At 39.1% G+C, this 23,411-nt stretch overlaps 1 protein-coding gene across 3 annotated transcripts in view; it reads right to left on the reverse strand.

The window, feature by feature from the left end:
• The window catches only part of ERN1 (endoplasmic reticulum to nucleus signaling 1), a 56,561-nt gene that overhangs the window by 29,528 nt on the left and 3,622 nt on the right, over nt 1-23,411 (reverse strand). For all 3 annotated transcript variants that reach the window (XM_050920769.1, XM_050920767.1, XM_050920768.1), the window contains exon 2: nt 6,793-6,913. In XM_050920769.1, coding sequence (XP_050776726.1) covers nt 6,793-6,913 — 121 coding nt within the window. The remainder of the gene's footprint in view (nt 1-6,792; nt 6,914-23,411) is intronic.

Consider the following 23,411-nt stretch of genomic DNA (forward strand, 5'->3'; position numbering starts at 1 on the left):
CATTCCATTATTACATCTCACTATTCCTAGATGATTAAACACAGCCTGCCACAGTCCTGTCAAAGCCCTCAAAAGTACAGCTAACCACAGAGTTGAGAGATGAAAAAAATGATTGGCAGGGTCATTCAGTGCATACCCCGATGATGCGGGAGTAGAAAATAATTTATTTCTTGAGATTTAACCAGTTTCCATTTTTGCAACTCTTTTCAAAAAAGATCTGTACTATTACAAAGCCATTGGCTGGAAAAATAAAAGGGTTAGAAAATAAGAGGTTGCTTCTAGACCAGGGGTAGGCAACCTACGGCATGGGTGCCGAAGGTGGCACGCGAGCTGATTTTCAGTGGCACTCACATTGCCCAGGTCCTGGCCACTGGTCCAGGGGGCTCTGCATTTTAATTTAATTTTAAATGAAGTTCCTTAAACATTTTAAAAACCTTATTTACTTTACATATAACAATAGTTTAGTTATATATTATAGACTTATAGAAAGAGACCTTCTAAAAATGTTAAAATGTATTACTGGCACGCGAAACCTTACATTAGAGTGAATAAATGAAGACTCGGCACCCCACTTCTGAAAGGTTGCCGACCCCTGTTCTAGACTCTCTCTGAGGGCCCACTTACAAGAACTGAGTCAGGGGGCTCATTTACATAATGAATATCCCTGGTTTTACCTCATTAATGGGGTCCAGTTATATCTCATTGGCAACAACGTTATAACCAGGCAGCAGTCAGATGCCCTGACCCAGTTCTGCTTGTATTGTACTGTAGATGGACCCTACTAATGACAGATTAAATTAGTCTAGAATAATTCTAGACAGTATTTTGAAGACACAGCCTGGGATTTTAAAGTAAAAAAAAAACCAAACCCTGACATATTTGTATTATTTGAGAATAATTCCTAGCAAATGGCATAATCCTAAAAGCTGAATACGAACATCTATCGCTTTAAATTCTCTCTTTCTGCCTCATAAAAAAAAAAATGAGATAAGGAGAGATTTGCCCTTTGACGGTTCTTTTTAAATGCATGACATATCACTTCAGATTTCCATCACTTTAACGTGTCTCTAGGTTGAACAAAAACACATGAAAACAATGACTGAAAAAGGAGAAGTGGTAGATTCTGAAACAGCAACTGAACTAGTTGCTGCCACAGTGGAATGAACTGGAAAAACGGTTTCTGAGCTAGGGTCTCATCAGAAGATGTGGGCTACTGGACTGGGCTAAAAAGTGTGTGTCATACCAGCTAAGCATTGCAACTTCTTTCAGAAAGATTAGAGACACTGACTCACAGTCCCTGGAGTTTGCTAAGGACAAAGGAGTTGATCGCTTTAATGGATTTAACAGTTTCTCTCTCTAAAGTCCCTATTGGTTTTAATCTTTGGATCTGCAATTCTGTACCAAACAATCCTCCAAGGCTGGGAAATTATTATTTATTTTACAGTAGGATCTATAGATCTCAATCTAAGCACACTAACAGTGCTTGAAATATAAATTATAAAAAGGGCCCAAACGTGCAACATCTATTCATGAATCCTTAACTTCAATGGGCTAGTCATGTCAGTAAGGCTTTGGAGGGTCAAGATCCTTTTTATAATTTATATTGACAACTGTTACTATGCTCAACATCGTGCAGAAAAGAACATACAGTCCATGCCCCAAAAGGCTTACACTCCAAAATAGACAATACACCCTATACTATAGGGGAGGCAGTATGGAAAGGATGCTGGATTGTGACTCTGGAGACCTGGCTCCATTTCGAGCACTGCCACTGATCTGCTGGGTGACCTTGGGCAAGTTACTTCACCACCCTGTGCCTCTATCAGGCAGGTGGGGCTGGTCAGCTCTTGCAAGCTGTCCACCCAGGAGACAGAAAACTCCTATTTCAAACCAAGAACATCTCGCCTGGGTGGCTGATTTGTAACAGTTGTGCCAATCACACATACTCTAAGAGTCTTCACACTGACTCTGACTAGTGGGACAAGGCAAAGGCAAAGCAAGCAAGCAACCTACACTGGCACTAGATATAGCCTCAAAGCTGCGCATGTTGTATACTCCTTTGGAAAACACTTGACGGAAGAAGTGGATTTTAGGTAGGTAGGGAGAATGAAGAGAAGGATTATTTGGGGCAAAAGGGCAAGGAGACTGTTCCAACCAGGACATCAACAAAGGATGCAAAGAAATAAACTGGAGAAGGACAAAGACAAAATATACCCAAAATAGCAACCTGAAACACTTCATACTTAAATTCTTGACCCTTCAAGATGCTGCTTATTAACAAAGTCAACAGACTAGCCCAGAGTTAACAGACTAGCCCAGAGTGCTTTTGGAGAGGCAGTGGGGACAGTACTTCTTACGAAACACCGTCTGAACAAAGACCACTGACATAAGACTTTTTAAAATACAGATCACTATACTGATGACATTCAGGGGAGAACCATTCTTCAGATCCCATCTCGCTAATTGGCTCTGGGCCACCTACTGTAACACTCTCAGTTTTCTCATCTGCACTTTTTCTCCAGCTCAGTCTTCCCTGCACTGAGAGATTTCCTTTCCTTCATTGTGGCACAGATTATAGTTTTGTGACCAAAGCAGGAGCCTGCCCAATAAGTCACTCGTAGGCTCATTACTGGCTGCTTGCTGGTAATTGATTGCATCTTCTTCTATAGAAAGAATACTGGATAGTTGTCAGAGAGGTTTAGTCAAGAGCACATGAGAATAGAGTCTGAACTGCTGCACTCTAGCCTTGCAACACAAACTAAGGAGGTGACACAGAAGCAGCATCAGCAGCAATGCCATCTTTAACTGCAGAGCCCCAATGTTTTAAAAGAAAGATGACCTTTTAATCCAGAGGGTTTTATTGATTAGTCACTTAAGACATTGTAGATACAGATTCCAATCAGAAGGGTGAATGTTCACATTTTATGAGCAATAATGGTAAGAAAAAGAGTTAAAATGGAAAGAGCTGCAAGCTAACACGGAGACTGTTCAACAGCTTGTGAAAAGTGCAACTTTACATTGCCTGGATTTTGCCCTAATCGCAGCTTTGTTTAAATGATCGTTGTTTGGTACAGTGGCCTGATGATACCCAAGTTGGCTTCTCAGTCTCTGGATTCCACAGACAGGCTGTCAGTGCTGAGGAAGCTTGCTTGGTGTTTTGACAATGGTGAGAGGAGAAGGTAAGGGAGTGCGTCACACCGCTCAGAACTAACCACTCCTTTTGTTGATCAGAGACGGCACTTTAGAGACTTGTTCACAGGTGGTGTCCAGACCCTGGAGCCTCAAAATGCTGCGGCTGGATGGTTTGGGGCTCTAGCAGGGACAAAGGCTCTTCCGGAATTGGACTACCATTTTTTTCCCAACAATTCTAGGACCATCTTTGTGAAGTGGATGTGTTGATGCAACATCAGTTACATGGCCAGTTACTGAGGGCCCAATCCTGCAAAGTGCTGAGCACCCATTGACACCATTGGAACCTGAAGACACTCAGCACCTTGCAGTAACTGAGCCCACAGTTCACACTGCAGGTAACTGTATAATGTGTTCTTTCCTTTCCAAACTATTACCTCTGTTTACTGACAGTTGATTTGGCAGCACACAGGGAGAAGAGAGCAGGAACATTCAAATCACCTTTCCTGGCAGCACTAGATGAGGGCAGGAAACTCAAACAGATTATTGTGGTGATAAGAGACACTAGTTCATTTACTTTGCATTCCTGTAATAGGTTTTAGTGCTAATCAGGACAAACTGTAAATGGAAAGATGTTCGTGTTTGTTTAAGCACTACTAGAATGTGAACAATCCCCCTTCCTGATACTAAGTTTTAGCACATGAAGACACATGGCTGTTTAGTTTTTAGCAAGAAGGTACTATACAAGTTGGTCGTGCTAAATACCTAACTTCTTAAGTATAATAACAAAACCTTACGTCACTGATAAGTGATTTTACTGTGTTGTAGGTGACCTCGAGAGTATCTCAGGTCATGTGAACAACAACATATGCTTAATTTTCCGACATCTAGGGTACAAAGCAGCTGTCAGAGAACCCAGGCAGTGTGTGCAACTTAGAAGTTTCACAGAAAGTTTTGTATGAGTTACAAACGTATAGTTAACAGAGACAGACAGCACGACATATAATAAACATACCAAATTCAGTACTAATATTACAGTTCTTCTGGTATTTAACCCAGCATTAGAGCAGGATGGTGGGTGGTTAGCCAACTCTGATGTTGGCCTCCCAGCACTGCAGCTGTCACACATCTTTAATGTGGGTTTTTCACCAACCTGGTAGCAACCAACGGAAGATTCAGAAATGCCAATTTCTGTTAGAAATCTAATTTCCAAATTCAATTACCAGGTCATACATGTAGTTCCTTGCCTGTTGGGATTTCACAAGTTTCACTAAGCTAACCCAAAAACATGCAGCTTGTTTTTAAATTAATTCCAATGCTAATGACTATTACCATATATTTGTGCATTGACGTTTGTGGTTTTCATTGTTATATAGAACCAAATCAATGGGTGATAAGCACTTCACAAAATACTAGTTGGGTGTACTGCGCACAGATAAGGATCCAGAATATTAAGCAAGCAGACAATAAAATAAAACTAGCACCACCAGACTGGATAATCCAGTTCTGTAAGACATTAATGTACCAAAAAACAACCAAAAAAAATGGTGTTTTGCAACCTTTTTTTTTTTTATAAGGGGGAGTAACTTAAACAATCTGAACTTAAACTAGTGTCCTCTCTTATTTTCATTAGTTAGGTACTCTCATCAGAGGCACCTAATCTCTTCCCCTTAATAAGACTACTTACAAGTGAAGGCCAGCTACTGCACTGAGTCTATACAAGTGAGCCTAACTCTACAGAGGACAGGGCTATACACTTGTATGCACATATGCTGTGTTATGTCAGTATAGGTTAAAGGTTTTCTTAATATTAATATAGCTACAAGCAACAAGGCAATAGTGAATTAAGAGAGTAGTAATTTTCATTCTTCTAATCAAGACTGCTCAGGGATAGAGGAAATCTCCGTGCAACATTTACCTGGGTGAAAATATTGGTACAGAGGGGGGAAAAATTGTGAGGATACCCATAAACTGAGATTCCTGACATTTCCGGCTCACTGGCTTACCATTTCCTACTCTACAGAGGATAAGAGGCGGTTAAAAAGTGCTCCTTATGCTCTTATAAAAATAACTGCTTGTTTGCTAGAACTACATTCAAACAATGAACCATCTCAAAGGACAGAAGAACTGGTTTGGACCACAGAGATCAGACTAGCACAGTCCTTCGCCACCAATTCAACCTGCCGACTGAAAGGGCAACTGGTTTACAAACACGGAGCAGAATGATGCAATCACTGTGACATTTCATTTAGCTGCTTTCTAATGGATTTCCAAAAGGTGAGGAGAAAGGGCTACATCTCAAATATACCTTTTATGTGTAATCAACCACTAGAGTCCAACCACAACCATTTTATTTTGTATTAAATGCCATATTTTCACGAAGAAAAAAACTGATCAAAAGCCATTCTTGTACGAGCCTCTTTCTTATTATTTTATGTATTAAGTTATAAAAGTGTGCAGTCCCTAGCACACAACTTGTTCAACGTCAACAATCACAGACTTGAACCATTAAACTTGTGTTATCCCTATTGCCATTTCCCTCAGGCACACAGCAGAGACAAGAGATGACCTTTATACCCTGCCCTTTAGGTCAATAGACTTAGGCTTTATTATACCAGTGGGAGAAGCTTATTCCAGGGTTAAGAGCCTTCCACTACAAATCTTTTGAATCCAGTTCCCAGTGTATCAGCTGAAGAACCCCAGGGAACCTCTATTCTATTCTAATCAGAGGCTTATAAGGCACCCATCATGCCATGGTATTTGGGTGCCTACTCAAGATTCTTATACCATGACTCAGTTGCCATGGTAGCACATACAGAGTTGGGCTGAAATAAATTTGTTAGTCTCTAAGGTGCCACAAGTACTCCTGTTCTTTTTGCAGATACAGACTAACACGGCTGCTACTCTGAAACCATACAGAGAGTGACTCTCTTTCAAGTAATCAGAAGCCTATCTGTGTACAGTTTTATAAATCAGACTCAACACTTTCAATCACATTTGGAAGCAGCCATAGAACTATTGCAGTATTCAGAGAATTAGTGCAACTGCTATGCTCCCTCACAGCTGGATGGGGGGAAAGCTATGTCCTGTAGTAGTGCTTTGTGTAATCCAATCTGGAAGGGACAAAGGTACTAAAAAATCCTTGCAGATCCACATTACCCAGTGCAGAAGAATGAACTTTAAAAGGGGATATTATGTCCAAAGGCAAATAAAGCTGTACAAATATTGCTAATGTGCAGGCCTGAACTAAGATGTTTGGTACAGTAATAGTATCTATAACCTCTGCCTAAATGTTCTAAAACATTAAAAAAAATCAGATATAAAAAAAATCCAAATGTGAAAATATACAGCTCAACATGCTTACTGTTATGCTGCAGTTAGATATCAAGTCGTGTCCAGAAGGAGAACAGCAGAGCTAAGGAATATGTCTTTCAGTGTCTACATCTGTTCCAAAGATTTTTTTGGCTTCTGCACCCCGATGCTCATCCTTTACAAAACTATGATAGATTTTGTACAAAGTATGTCTTGTGAGGAAGTATTTAAAAACTCATAATCAGCTGAACATTATTGTCATGGTAAAATATGCGTATCAGCATTGTATGTAAAGTTATATACAGTTATTGAAGTTACTGCACAGAAGACAGGAGGATGCCTCATACTCACCTTCTTTTAAAGCCCACTTGATTGATCCTGTCCGTTTGCTGACAGCATGCAAACTTCCATCAAGAGTTGAAACAAACAACAGCGTTTCTGGCACAGTCACCGAGCTAGTGCTTCCATAGCACTGAAAAAGAAGAGCCCATAAATTTACAGTATAATTTGTTTACAATCTGTTACTTTTAATTATTTTATGCTGCAAAAAGTCAAGATTCTTTGGTTTTTCATGCAAGGATTAGTCTGCTTTCTGCATGACAAACTGTTTTACCAAATCCCTGCTAGGCAGCTGTGTATAGTAGAGATGAATGAATGTCACTCAGGGGCACCCAGTAAACCTGAAGGACAGAGGAAATGGCACTGCCAGATAGAAAATTGAGGAATGACTAGCACCAATCAGGAGATAAACTAAAGTATCTAAAATCTGAGCACTCATTTAGACCCCAGCATATCTCTTGGCTATTCCTGCTCCCAGAGCTCAGCCCTCCTGCTGTATCAACACTGCAAAAACAAGCTGTGTTAGACACTTCGGGTGAAATCCTGGCCCTGTTAAATTCTATGGAAGTCTTACCATTAACTTTACCTTTAGTGTCAAGCCTTCTTTCCTACATGGGGTACTATACTCTGCTATTCCTTTTGATACCAGTGGAGAAATCATTCTCAACACTGGTTTGCATAGGCGAGAGAACTGTTTACTACTTGTCATTTTCATAGAACAGACAGTCTTAGAATTACATGTATATAATAGGTAGACTCAATCACAAGGCATCCCAGAACTATGTAAAAAGATAACTAGAACAATGAGGTTGGGTCAAAGGTGCTAGTAGACTAAACCAGAAACTTGAGTCATGCCTCCCTCTCTAAATGGTACAAAAAGAATCAATATATACCAACAGCCTCAACACATACATTTTGTTACAAGCCTTCAGTTATCACTCAAACAGCTTCCTTGTTTGTAAACGATATTTGTATTGCTCATCAGCCTGCCATCTGCCTTGTCTGGGAAGTTTCAGAACTATATTTAAATCTCAAGCTACTATTGTTGGTAAGGTGAAACTATGTGCATTGATACCCCAATGACTGAAATTTTAAAAATAATTTTTAGATACATTCAAAGAGTTTTAGCCATATTAGAATTTGTGAAGGACAAAACATGAAGTTGCCAAGCTCAAAAGCTTTGGCTCACCTGGGGCTCTCTCCTTGGAAAATTGTGCATGTTTTCAGAACAGATCAATTCTGCAGTAATATGGCCTACTTCTTTTTGCATTATATAGCAGTATATTATAACTAACTCCTAGGCACCACCCACTGACATAGTAATACGGTGAGCATGCATGTTCCATAAATATTCATTATTGCTGTAATGCAACACAGAAAACAGTTAAAAGTACAAATCAACAACAGTACTGAAACCAGGGATGGGAGATAAACTGCTGTAGGTGCAGAGGAAGGAAAAATATATTAGTGCTTAAATATAGTTACAAACTCAGACAAATAATAAAAGCTACAAGGCCTAATGTTTAGACAAATGACATTTCCAGTTAAATAAAATATTTATACACTGCATTATAGACCAAACTATGTAATACTTGTTCAATAAGGGGCACTTACTAGCAGTCTCTCTCATGCTGGTCTGTAGTGCATAAGTCAAATGATGTCAGTAATCAATGTTCAGTTTAAAAGCATCTTTCCACACAAATAAAATCAACTGTGGCACCACAGGAAAAAGAGGAGCTATTTTTTAAAGACAGGGCATCTGAATCATCTTGCAAAAATTATGACAAGTTTTTTTGAAATCAAGAAGTGTCCCTAATTCTTAAGTTCATCATCTTTTGGTCTTTTCCTGCTTACAGCAATTAGCATTTATTCAGCATGTTTCCTCTTCAAATGCTGTATAAACAATTATTTAGTCTCATACTGCGTAAATCACCAGTTACTCCAGTGGAATTGCACTGGCGTAAACATGGTGCGAATATCTGAGTAGGTCTGTGATGTGGTTCTACATGGGGGGCTGGCTTACATGGCCTCATAAGTCTGAAACCAGTTTTATTCAGCTCCACCTGAAGAGGACCAGCTCCAGGAGACACACAGAGGTGTCTCTGGACTGAACAGATCTCTTCACTTATAAAATACACAAGTATAAAATCTAATCTTAATCTAATATATTTTAATTTTAAAGTTACATCCTTTAAAGTGACTTCGAATAAGCTAAGTTGCTCACGAGCAAAGACCTGGTGCAATGGATGTTAGCCTGGAGAGATTTATAATGGAAATGCTGGCACAAATGTGAGCAGAGCAGATCAGAATAAAAATGGAACACCCTTTTCTGATTAAACTGTAAAACATTAACGAGAACAGCACATGTGCATATCCTGCCTAGAGACTGGGAATACACTGCCCAGGCCTTGCCTGCCACTGATTCTGTGCAGACCAGTTTTCCCAAGGGCCGAGTTCAAGAAAAAAACATGTATATATATTAGTGCTTTTCGTGTTGCATAGTTTTGACACACCTTTTTTCTGACATGTGATTAGGATATCCTAAACCCACCATGAAAATATCCAGGGGGGAAAAGTGGTGCAATAAGGACTGAACCACATCCTGTGCTTCTATGAATTTTTTTGGCACTAGCATCATCATCTTAACAGGCTTTGCAATACAGAAAAACTGTCTGCTTGATAGGGCCCATCTTGATCTAAAGATTCCACCCAGAGTCTGTTGTAGCTATCACTGTTTTGTGGATTGAACTATGCAGCAGAGGCTCCATGTGGATGGGGATCATTGCAAGATCAAGGCCCAGAGCTTTTAACTATTAACACTGAATATTAAAGGTAATAGACAATATTTTTAAATACAGTGCTGTTCATCACCAGATCTCAAAGCATTTACAAAAATGGATGTACATCATATCTTCATTTTATACAAAAGGAGACTTAGGCACAGTGGCTTGCCCCATTACACAAAGAATCAGTGGCTAAGCAGGGAATAAAGCAAAGTACTTCTCTCTACTCACTCCACCATGCTGCTTCTCATAACTATACAAAAAAGCTTCTTAGACAAATGCAGTGCAAATCTTTTTACGCTGTCAATTTTTAATTTTAATTTTATAAAGTAGATTTGAAAGGTTAGGTCCAAAATAACTAGCAATTTTGGTGGCTCAATATTTGGGTGCTGAATTTGAGATGCTTAAAAGGCCCTCATTTTCAGGAAGTGATCAGCATCTGCCCTCTGAAAAAAATCTGGCCTCTAACATGTCACAGCTGGACACCCAAAATCACTAGTCACTTTTGAAAATGTAGGCCTTACCCTTCTTCAGTGAAGTCAAAGGAGCATTTTTAAATATTATGCATTAGATAAAATATTGAAAACAATAAACTGGACAAAAAAAGATTGAAAGAGAACCACATTAAAGAAAAAAAACAACCTCCCACACTATTCTTACCTTCAACAGCACCATAAAGAGAAAGTGTGAAAAATCTAATTGCTTTTCAATATTAGACTATTTAACATTTTTCAAGCTGAGAAATGCAAAAGTAAAAAGACCAATCAATTTTATTTTTGTTTATTGTAAGTTTTGCTTTTAGTTTTGATAATATGTCCAGTGCTATCAGTCTAAAAAAAATCCAAGTGTTTACATTGGAATTTATTTGCTTTTTAACAATTAAATTTCATGTAAATGTGTGTATGGGTATTAGATTTATTGCATGTTAGTTTCACAAAACACTTTTTTATATATTTTATGGACAAGATTATGCAACAGCAAGATAGCCATCTAAGTGTTTGCACAGAAAGATTAAAGAGTTCACCCACATGTCTCTGGTCCCACAGCAGGATTTCACTTTTTAAAATAACCTGCCCTTCTATTGTTCATTGTTGTTTAATATGCAATACAGATAATCATCTTTTTTTATTAATGTTCAATAAGGCATGAACTTTTTGGGGGAGACGAGGGGCAGGTTTTTATGATATGGGGTCAGGGTATGTGCCAGATCTTTCAGGGCTTAAAATGAGTTCCCAATTATTTTGTTTAGTAAACTGAGTCACAAAAAAACTAAGTAATTTGCTCAATATCACACAGCACCTCAGTGGCAGATCTAGGAATAGAATGCAGGAGTCAAATCTAGATACCTTGTTTACACAGGTGCTTTCCCACACCAGGTCAAAAAAAAATAGAAGTGAGAACGACTGTATTACACGAGCAATTGAAACCCTCCATAACTCTGAACATTTTCCCCATGAAGTTATGTGAAACCTACAGTATGTATTGTTCTCTCTCTTATGGTGTTATTTTTCCAGGTTTCAGACTTTTCCTGCAGCATTAGCACTACAGTGCAATTTACTTCCAAACTCTTTTCTTTCTATGGATCATCATTCACAAATTCAGGACATTCTGGTTTGGCATAACCAGACCTAACTTTCTGGTTTGCCTAAAGATTCAGCAAACAAACAGCACTAACAGAACAAAAACGCTTATGTTTGTATCTCATTCCCATGAAGTCAAATTCTTCCTCCTGAACAGGAAAATCAACAGAAGATGTGAGTTAAACTGTGATATTTGTTTCGGAGGCGATTTGCTCGAGATCTAGCTGACAATATTCATCAGCAAAAATTAAAAAACACAGCCGTATGTCTTCCAAGAGATGTTCATGCAATTAGGCAAACTACATGAGTATTTTTAACCATTCTGATACTGTGTAATTAACAAAGAGTTAATATTTAAAGAAATTGGTTCTTGTTCTCAAGAATAAATTACTTTGAAAACAAAAACTAGTGAATTTTAATCAAACCTATAAATTTAAGGGAGGTTAATTTTCTGAATATCATCATTTGCACAACAATACTTTGTAACAGTACTTTTCATCTGGAAATCTTCACAGATGTCACAAAAGATAATTAAGCCTATCACTGGCGTGAGATAGGAAACCACTTTTAAATATGCATTTTACAAATGGGTAAACAACCACAGAGAGGTGAGATGATTTTCTCTTGGGCACATAAATCAGTGGCAAGCCCAGACGCAGAAGTCAGGAGGCATGACTCCCAATCCTTTGCTCTAATCACCAGATATCACTTTCTTTCCAATACTAGTACAGCTGACACAGTGGCATTTTCTCTTCTGGGCCAGAAATTTATGGATTTAATTCCATACCAAAATCTTTAGGTCAAATGCAATACCTGTAATGCAGTTCTAGGTGAAGGTGATGTACTGTCTATTAAAGGTGTCCATCCTTCAGGTGGTATATTAAATCAAGGGCCTTTCTGTCTATACTTTAGGCTGTCCATGTCAAAGTTAAAGATCTCATGTTACTTTAAGGAAAAATAAAAAAGAAGAGAGACTCTGGGATCTATTACCCAAGTATCCTGAGTAACTTTCCCTATCTTGATAATACAGGTTCTAAAGTCCAGGACTCTGTTCAAGTAACTAACTGCAGAGTGCATAATGTCTGAATAGCTACCATAGTACTAAGATCTACTAGTATCTAACAGCTTTTGAAATCACTCTGACATACTTTAAACAAGACAGATACTATATAATATCTTACTCTATTTCACTAGGTATTTTACCTCCAATGATTAATGAACAGCAGCACCTAGTTCTCAGTTAGCAGTCTCTGGTGTGCAAACTGAAAGAAAGCATAGAAGTTTCTTACTCCTGTATGTCAGGTATTCATTCTTCCTACATCTAAAAATATTAAATAGCTAATGTACATTTAAGTTACTGTATACTTAAAGCACTCAAAATCATTGAAAAAAGAAAAGAGGCCTTTTTAAAAAAAAACAGATGAGCAATTTATTTAATTTGTTCAAACATTCTTTAAAACGGTATGTAACAAATTAAATAGACATTCAAACATTTTTTGTTGTACAGTGATCCATCTGTACAACACCCATCCAGCCGCAGGACACTGAGCTGTTTTTAAAAGAAGAAAACAAAACACTACAGCCGAACTTATGAAATTAAATAAATGTTCCAGTTCTGAATGATCTATAAACCACATAAACAAACTGTGCCCATCAAGTTAATTGCACTTAATTACGTATCATCCTCATATGCCAGATGTTGCCCAACTGTATGTAACAGGTTAACTAATAAAAGATAAAGCTCATACTGGACACCTGCGGTAGTTCATTTAAGGAGACAACCACTGAACTATAAATGTTAAACAACCTGTGTGTATGTCCACTTTATTCACTTGCTAACTCAGACTCTTACCTACTCCAGTTATCAGAATGGGGCAATTATCTCCCATGTCGTACGTACGGTACTCCCATTAATACACTCCAGAATGACATTAGCCTTTTTTACAACTGCATCATATTGTTGACTCATTCAATTTGTGATCCACTAGAACCCCCAAATCCTTTTCAGCAGTACTGCCAACTAGCCAGTTATTCCCCACTTATATAGATGTGCATTTGATTTTTCCTTCCCAACAAATGGCTTCCTTCAAAACAGGAAGAAATAACATTCTATCTTTACATAACACCTTTTATTCCCAAAGCACTTCACAAACAAAGTCGTATTCAAACAGGTATTACTTTATCCACTACTAAAATGCAGTTATCTCTGGAGTGAAACACAGCTGTTAAAGATAGGAAGGGAAGATTACTGTAGCCATCTAAAACTGCAGGTAGGATTAAGGTAGACAGAATGTAACAAATAGAGTTGGAATTTGGCCACGAATAAAATGGCTCAATCAACATATCTCTTCAGACTCTACACAGATTAACTCTGCTCTTCAAACTATTCACTCTCTGAACAAGCATTTATCATCTCACAGATTCAGCTAGTTCCCCAACCAGCATTTTCACTTCCTGTCTTCTTTTGAGAAGTGAATCTAGTATGTATCATCACTGTAAAAAATAAACATATGCAGGAAACTCCTATAGGGGCCATTACTAATAACTAGGAGAAACACAGTCAGCCTGCAGAACTGATCATGGATCAACACCTTCAGTGAAGGAGAGAATAAGGAAAGAGGAGAGAGTGAAGGACCTCAACTATCAAAGTCCTTCTCTCCAGAGATTAGGAGAAGGACTGACCATCATTAGGGCACAATACAAAATTTGTGTTTTAGCACAAGCCTCCCGACAGTAATGAAGGCAGAAAGGCATCCCAGCTCCTTGCATGCCAGCCCGAATGCTATCTTATACAGACTGAAACACACCAGAGTCACCTTAGCAGATCCCTGGCTACCATCCAGGCTTTTGTTTCAGCTTCGAAAAGAGATGATTAAAGGAGGGATATGATTGAGGTCTATAAAATCATGACTGGTGTGGAGAAAGAATATAAGGAAGAGTTCTTTACTCCTTCTCATAACACAAGAACTAGGGGTTACCACATGAAATTAATAGGCAGCAGGTTTAAAATAAACAAAAGGAAGTATTTTTTACACAACACGCAGTCAACCTGTGGAACTCCTTGCCAGAGGATGTTGTGACAGCCAACAGGGTTAATAAAACTAGATAAATTAATGGAGGATACGTCCATCAATGGCTATTAGCCAAGATGGGCAGGGATGGTGTCCCTAGCCTCTCTTTGCCAGAAGCTGGGAATGGATCACTTGATCATTACCTGTTCTGTTCATTCCCTCTGGGGCACCTGGCATTGGCCACTGTCGGAAAACAGGATACTTAGCTAGATGGACTTTTGGTCTGACCCAGTACGGCCACTCTTACGAGTTCTTCCATTGACCTAGCCACCATCTCTCAATGGGGTGGATTAACTACAGAGATGCAAAAACCTTCCATTGTTGCAGCAAGTGTCTCTGCTATGGCTCTGCAGCTGTAACGTAGACAAGCCCTGATATCACCCACTGGCTTTTGAGTGTGCAGGATGACTTACTCACTATGCAAATTCACAAAAGCAGTGTTTGAATAATTACACCTATATTTTATTTACAAAAGACACACTGGGGATATTAGGCATGTTTTCTCGGCAGGGGATATTCAGCTGGTTCAGCCCCTTACATTGGCTTGCACCATCATTCCCCACAGAAAGCTTCTAACTATTGAACTGCTGGTGCCATGAGTCAGTTCCTTACAGCTTTATTGTGTCTTCTTACAGATAAAGGCAACACCCAACAGGAAGAGAAAAACAAATAAGATCAAAACCTAATCAGGTCATTTTACCATAGTGCAAGAATCTAAATGATTAGACTCAGAAACAATCCTTGGAGATGCAGCACAACTCCGGAGGAGTCTCCACATACCAGAGAGGAACTCAAACATATTGAAATGTTCCTCTGCTACTAAGGTTGCAGTACTGTGCATAGGACGAGGACCAACCCAGAAAAAGCTTCACATCCTTAGAGTTTTGAAATCTTATAATGAAAAGTACTATACAAGTGCAAACAATTGGAGAAATTGGTTATCTTCAGCACAGCACAGATGGGAAGTTGGAAGGTATCACTGTAGCTCCAGATAAATCACCGGACTTTTCCTGATGCCTAGATGTCATGATGATGAGTGAAAAATATATAGCTCTGTGAGATTCTGAACAAAAGAGAAATCAGACACTGTACGAAGTGGCCTGGCACACCTGCAGTTTTACACCTACTGCCCTTTTTGCAGCTTTCAGAGTATAGGAGTTATGCCTGTAAAACCCATTAGTTCTAAACTGTTTAAACAAGATGCAGTTCCACAAACACAACTGTACAAGGGGAAGGGCTGTAGCAGCCACTATTTATGAGGTGCTGTGGCTAGCCTATAGAGGGCACCTCAAAGCCAGACCATCTGCAAATTTTGCAAAGCCTTTGTCTATAGGGACTGCTTCAAAAAAAACATGGCTTGTCCATGGATTTCTGTTGTATCTACTCTTTACACAACATTAAGAATATGAGGAACACCCCCCATCCCAGAGACTACCCCCTAGAGTTAGGTTCTGGTAGCTTCCGCAAGAGAAGATATGGAAACCCACGAGAGGGCTTCCAAAATATGCAAATAGATACTACCCAATTCCTGTACACTGACATTTCCAACACTTCTGACTGTGTGTGGCTCAAAAGTTTGCGTTCCTTCTCACCAGAAGTGGGTCCAATAAAAGATATCACCTCACCCACCTTGTCTCTAACTTTCCCACAATTAATACAAAACATTTCCCAGAAATCACCATGACAAATGATCACTGCAACTATAATGATGTTTGGAAGGTATGTATTGTTTTAAAAAACAGTACTTAAGAAGCAGAGAACTAAAATGTTACTCTGTCAAGGCCACATGAATTATGAACTAAACAAGACACCTAAACTGCTTGTTGGTATATCAAAAACCAAATATTTTCTTTTAACTCTCAGCCATCTTACATGGTCAGTAGCACCTGGAAAGTAGTTAAATGTGCAAAGAGTTCTCTCTGCACACTCTGCAAATGGGAAGCATGAAAGTATTTTCTTACTTTCAGCCTTCAGATCATTACCGAGTTTAAAGATAAAAGGGGAGAGGGGAGACCATAACTGTAAGAGGTATTCACACAGCTTTCTACCACAAGCCAGACTGTCACTGCACAGCATATGACCCAGAAAGTTCTGAAGTATTAATCAGATCATGAAATTCTAGCAGCAATCTGCACTCTCATCTTAATCTGTTGGGTGTAGTATAACTGGAAGGGGGAGGGAATAATCTCACTCCCACACAGCCAGTTCCTTTTTAGTCAGGTAGAAACCTGACATCACTTTCTGGTTCAGGGACAGGGATAACCAGGAAATATGTGCCTTCTATACCCCCTCTCTTATCCAAGTTTCAGTGAATAAGGTGGGCGCTTTAGTCTGCATGGCTGTCAATCTAACCCTGTTCACAAGCACTAAATAAAATAACTAAAATAATAAAAGTGTTGAAGCACGTTTTCACTCAGAACATGTTTATATTCTAAGTATGTATGATCTACTAACTTTTACATATTTTCAGATTAAATGAAGAAATGTGTGAGATACTGTGTTGAGAAGAAACCAACGGCTGCACAGCCTTTTCTGATACTAGTGTGGTATGTTTTTACACTGGCAGTCAAGCCACACAAAATAAGCTACTTCCAATGCAGTTGGATACAATTAGCTAATCTCCTCCCCGACACGCCAAACAGGTTGCTGTGCATGTGGCCCACTATCGGTAAGAGTCCAAGAAGCAAATGTGCCAGGTTATGTAATGGACCTTAGTCTTCTGCAACTTGGCACATAGCACGGACATTGCACAACTAGGATGGCAGTTACTTCTGGAATTCAGCTCAAACTGGGACTAATATTTTGAAGAAGATAATATTAAGGTTGCAAAGCAGACACAGAAAGCTCCTGTACTGAAGAACTTTTTGTCAATACTCCAAAGGCCAATTTCTGCTCACTTACACCCAGGAGGTTGAAACCAACTAAGTTACATAGCTGTAAGTGACAGCAGAGCTTGGTCCCATGTATATATCTCTTCCCTTCAACCAACTGATCCTACAACAAGGATGCCCCTGTTAAACTTTGTTCTTTCTTGCTCCAGTTGCCTTGTTCCATCACTTCTTGCTCCCTGCCTTTTTCTTCAGCCTTCTTTTATTCTCCATGCATAATCTCCAGCTTCTCAAGGATTCTGTTTATATTAAACCATCGAAAGGGTGTTTATGTGGTGCTGCTTCTTATGTGCTGCAGCAGCCACCTTAGATATCAAGGGTGCAATCATGAAGCCCTGAGCTGAACCTTGACGGTAAGTCAACTATTTCAGGCTTGATACACTTGTCAGTGTTCCCTTATTTCCAATGCCCTATTTGTTTTACCTACTAACAGGTTAAAAATCCATAAGCATATGCAACTCAACTCAACATCTCCAATTAATTTTAATTATTTGAGGCACAGTATTTTTCAGCTAAGACTTTTAAACTGACAGACCCATTGCAAATTACTGAAGATTGTGAGTTAACAAGTAAAAAAGAAACTAGGAATGCTGTATCACAAGATCTACTTTATTCACAAACAACTATACAGTCACCTGGAGTAACTGATAGGTGCTTAGTATAAAACAACAGAAATAAGTTGATTTAATAATTTAAATTCCATCATGGCATATTTGTATATATCTACAGATTATTGAAAAATTAACATGTATAAATGTCTAAATCCAAATTTTCATGATTCATGTTGTTTACTTGGATTCTGCACCTCACATCGGACAACGAAAATAGACAGGTCAGTTTCACTTGTGTTTATTGGTGTATTTCAGCACTACCCAAAGGCTGCAGGGTCTGGGTTGCAAACACTGAACAGAAATGTTTATTAGTTTTTCAAAAAAACCTGCTCAACTGGAATTTTTTAAAATGCCCAATGAAAATATTTCTATTAGCATGAGATCTTATAAAAACTTGTATTTACAAAGCCTGAAACTTGAGACAAGTTTAACCTGATGGTACCCGGAGAAACAGATTGCTCCACCATGAAGAAGACTAAAGCTCCAATCCTGAGACGAGCTCCAGGGTTAGGGGGCCACTTCTTCAGAACTCATTTCAGCACTAGGGCCTAAAAATAGTTATAATTCAATACACATTCTTGGAACAGATTCTCATTTCACATTACAATCATAGTCCAAGCAGATGTAACATAACACATTGCCAGAGAGATATGGCAGGATGGAGAATTAACAGGGCAAGAAGACAGATCAAGCTATACCTCTTTAGTGAATAGCAGAAAAGATGATTATACAGAACACGTGAAAAGCTTAGTTTGGGTCCTCCCTCAAAAAAACACCCTCTGTGGAATCAATTATGAATTTTGATCAACAGGATAGCTCCTTGCTAACCGTGAATTTCCATCCCAGCGGCAAAATTACATGAAAGATTCACAGTATTAAAGAAACTACATTGCTCCTTTGGGGATTCTAAACAAGAAATTGTTTCTTTAAATAAAAACTAAAAAGAAGGGGAGTAATGATGGTGCTATCTGACATTTTAACTAGAAACCCAAATTTCTAGGTATTCTCCATGCCTTCACCAAGTTAAGCTTCAACAAATATTCTTGAGTACTGAATGTTAATCAGGATGTAACAGAAGAGGGTTGGGTCTTTTAAGTGCTTGTTGCCACTAGCATAACAAATCTCCTCTTACTTAGACTCACTACCTCTTTGAGGGAAATAAATAAATAAATTACAAACCAATAAAGAAATGAGTCAAAACCAATTTGAATTAAAACAAAGCCAAAATAAAGATGTGTGTTACAAATTCGGAGATGTTTATGTATTTGTGCACAGCTGAGTACCAAACAGGGTATTATTTATCATTTAGGAAATCTCTGTATGGGTTATCAAATAAGTGCCCTATTTCTTGTACTTCGCTTTTAAGACTAGAGAAGTTTGTCTAGAAAATATTGGTTTAATGAAGATCGAATTCTTATGAGAATAGTTTCCTCCATTAATTTAGCTTTGTTTAAAGACAGTGGCCTATATTTCAGAAGTGCCAAGCGCCCATATCCTACTAAAGTCAATGGAAGCAGCAGTTTTGAAAAAAATCAGGCCACTGATTTCTTAAAGTTTTAGTTCTGTAACTTAGAAGTATGTCATATTATTGGAGTGCTCATCACTAGGGGCTCCTCAAGTGCGAGTAAACAACACAGGAAAGTATTCCAGCTATCCACAATATGTCCCAAACCTTTTTGTTTATTGAATGAGCTCAGACACCAGGGATGCCATGAATTAGCTGTGAGCTAGGACAGCAGTCTGAATATTGCTTCCTGTTACTTCAATAAAATAGTTTACAGTTTGTTAGTAAGCAAATCACAATGCCATGTGTTACCAGTAAATGATTTCCACTTTTTAAATAAGAAAGTGTTTGGAAGAGATTATAAATGTGTTTACAGTCCATTCAAGTTGCAGTGTTTGGTGGGATAAAAACACTGACATTCTGCTAGGTTTAAATAAATCTTCACAACTTCGCTGCTACTGCCTGGCTTAAAGCACTAACATAAACCTGTTGAAAGTATAAACTATTAACAAAAGACCAAATCCTGCATTCCTTGGGCACCCAATACTCACTATTTCAATGGAATGCAGACTAAGACTGTATATTTATATTTGGAGCTATTCTAGCAAAAGTAGAGCCTATTCCCACTGACTTCTATGGGAGCAGAATCAAGCACTTTAGCTACAGCAAAGACCAGAAATATAACTGGTGCTCCAGGAGACAAGGTGTGGACAAGGTAATACATTTCTAAAAAGAGCATCTGCACAATACTGGAAGCATTTAGCATAATTGTCACGTGGGCTATGATTCAGGGAGCCAATTTTGTCAGCTAGTGCTTTAATTACATTGCTGGCTACAGGCTGAGAGTCACTGTGCATAATAAAACCAAGTCTCTAAAATAAAGTTTGTGAAATGGCATGAACTAATTTTGCAGCATTAGTAATTAAGTTGATGCTTAAAGGAAAGATACAAAAAAAAAAAGCTATTTTACACTTTCTTTAGAAAATTTAATAAAATCTAGCAGTCTTTATGACCTTAAAAAAAATCTAGTAACTATCTGTCGGTTATTTCTAGAGTCCCCTTCACTGCAGTGTCTAGGCACTGGTGAGTCTTCATAATTGCGTGCATGCACATGACAAGAACATGTCCGTACATATCATGCTGTACCTCTATTCCCAGGAGCAGGCAGGGTATTGAACTATACATAAATTCCACTCTTACAGGATTCTATCCTCTTTCTGGATCAAATTCTGAGAGGTACTGAGCAACATCAACTCCCAGGAAAGCCAATGGACTGAGGCCCCCTTGGGGAAACAGAACTTGTTTAAATATTCACAAGGACACTAGAGCCAGGAAAGGTAAGGACAGAATGATACATATGTGCATCTGTACACTAAGCCACAGTTGTCAGGTCTAATCTTAGGTACATGCATCTTGTTAGTATTCCTCTAAAGGAATATCAGCACAGTAATTATTATAATGAGCTACCAAATGTATCAGCAATTCAAACTATGCATACTGGTGTTATTCAACACAAACTTTAAAAAATATGTCTCTTTTCATTACGTCTTAATACTGTCTCACCTTAGTTTTCATGCATGTTTGGCAACTGAACTAATACTGCCTGATGACAGAAGAAAATGCTTCAGAAGAAAACATCTGATCAAGACTGGGATTTTCCACTTTCTAGAACATGCTGCATGTGTTGCACCTTATGTATGTCATTAGGATTAAAACTCAGCCCACCTGCCCACGGTAAAGGACATACCAGTGTTCTAAACACTCATTTTATCCTTAACAAGAGGTTGCTATTTTTAAGCTGTATAATCTTCGAAGGGCAACAGGCAGAAGTTAGGATGTTCTGCTATAGCACTGATCACAAGGAAGGGGTTAAACTAACTAGCTTTCTTAAATATATTTATCTTCTCAGTTCACTATAACACACTTTCTTTCAAATTCCACAGTGTTATATCTCAGTGCTCTATTTATTGCGGCACCAGTGACTATTTATAGTCCACTGTATTATATTCTTCACTGTTGTATCTAAGATGTTGCTCCCTCATAATGTCCTTCCATTTATTGCTTGGGCAATTCCAAGAACTGCTCACCGAGTCACCTAAATAATGATGAAGGCCATGTTAAAATACAAGAAAAAATAAATATTAATATAAACTACAAACAACAGCAGTGATATCATACAAAATGGCAAAGGCTGGGAAATTAGGGCAGACAAACTTCTACAACAGAATGTCCCCACTACTTTTTCTAAATATGCTCATCTATGTCTGTCCAGTTATTTGGGTGATCTGCGTTTTCTAGACTGTTCCATGTTTTTCACACCTTAGTTCAATGTTATAGTGATACCAAAATTATATGCCAGTTGGCCATTTTCATATGTATTGATTATCCAAGTATCAGAGGGGTAGCCATGTTAGTCTGGATCTGTAAAAGCAGCAAATAGTCCTGTGGCACCTTACAGACTAACAGACATTCTGGAGCATGAGCTTTCGTGGGTGAATACCCACTTTGTCAGATGCATGCTCCATGCAAAGCTCATGCTCCAAAACGTCTGTTAGTCTATAAGGTGCCACAGGACTCTTTGCTGTTTGATTATCCAAATGAGCTCTTCTGGTCAATTACCTTAATTATTGTCCAGGATGGGAGGAGGGGGAGGGAGACTGAGACTGGTTGAGCATGGAGATTGAGAGTGGGAGATGGAGAGGGAAAGGGAGGGGATAGGGAGATAGTAGGGGCGGGAATGGAACTAGCCAGGCAAGGAGACTGGGACTGAACCAGTGGAGTGGTGAAAATAGGGAGTGGGAACAGATCTGACAGGGAGCTAAGGTGCAGGGGAAGAACTTGGATGGGCTAGGCAAAGAGACTGGGACAAGGATCTGGAGGGGTGCGGGAAGAATATCCAGACTGGCCAAAGAGCCCAGGGAGGGAGACTGGAATTGGGAGACTGTGGGAACAGGGAATGTGGGGTGTGACTGGAGGCCAGGTAGGAGAAAGACAAATTGAATAAGGAATTGGGATGTGGGGACTGGTTGGGAAAGGAAACTCAGGACAAGTAGCTGAGGGCCTGGAGAACTTGGAATGCCTGGTCAAGAAGAGTGTACCTGGGTGTGGGGAGGAGACTGGGAGGGGTCAGACTAGGACGTGCAAAAAGATTGAGATTAGAAGCCTGAGGAGTAGAGACTGGTACATGCAAGGTGAAGAGACTGGGACAAGGAGAAAGGGGTGGGGAAGAGACAGGACTGGTAGGAGAGGATAAGGCAGAAGGGGTCATGCTTGAGGGGAGTGGGCAGAAAAGTCTGTGCCTACTAGAGCATGTTCCCCTACAGAGCCTAGAGTAGAATCCAAGTTCCTTGAGTCTCTTATTCCTCTGCTGTCAGCAAATGTATTTGAAACCCACTGACAAAGTGTCTCATCCTCCTCTACTGCCGATCCATGTGATAGAATCGAACGACTGGAAGAGACCTCGAGAGGTCATCTAGTCCAGTCCCCTGCACTCATAGCAGAACTAAGTATTATCTAGATCATCCCTGACAGGTGTTTATCTACTCTACTCCTATCTAATCTACTCAGACCGCCAGGGGTTTTCCCTAAACAAGCAGCAGACCGGTTTTGAGAAGCACTGATCTAAATAATTGATGAAGATACTGAACAAAACTGACCCCTGAGGGACCCCACTCGATATGCCCCTCCAGGTTGACTGTGAACCACTGATAACTACCAATCCTGATATCCGTTACTCTGTTTGCTCAAGTGGCAGTGGTCAGTGTGGTGGACCTAAAGGTTGCAACTCTCTTGATGATCCATATGGAGGCTCATATGATGGAATTTCTGTTTTTTTTTTTCAACTTCTGCAATAAATGACACAGGGGTCTTACAGACAGCAGTTTCTTCCATTGCATAACCCTGATTCATTCTCAGAGCAGATCCATCCTGTGCACTGAATGTGGCAGGGGTCCTGTGGAAAAAATAGTATATGGTTATGTAACTAAATACAGTACCATCATGCATGTGTACAAGGGGGCTAAATTAAGGTTGCCCAGGCAACCATAATTCTGGCATTTCCCTAAAGTTGAGTTCTGTAACATTAATAATGTTCTTTTAATGTAGTTTTGTGCGTAATATAAATTTAAGTTATACATTTCCAATGGGTGGGAAAAATTGTATCTACAATATATATTTTTTCAAGACATCTTTACC

This window comes from Gopherus flavomarginatus, chromosome 12 (assembly GCF_025201925.1).
Source record: "Gopherus flavomarginatus isolate rGopFla2 chromosome 12, rGopFla2.mat.asm, whole genome shotgun sequence".
Classification (NCBI taxonomy): Eukaryota; Metazoa; Chordata; order Testudines; family Testudinidae; genus Gopherus; species Gopherus flavomarginatus.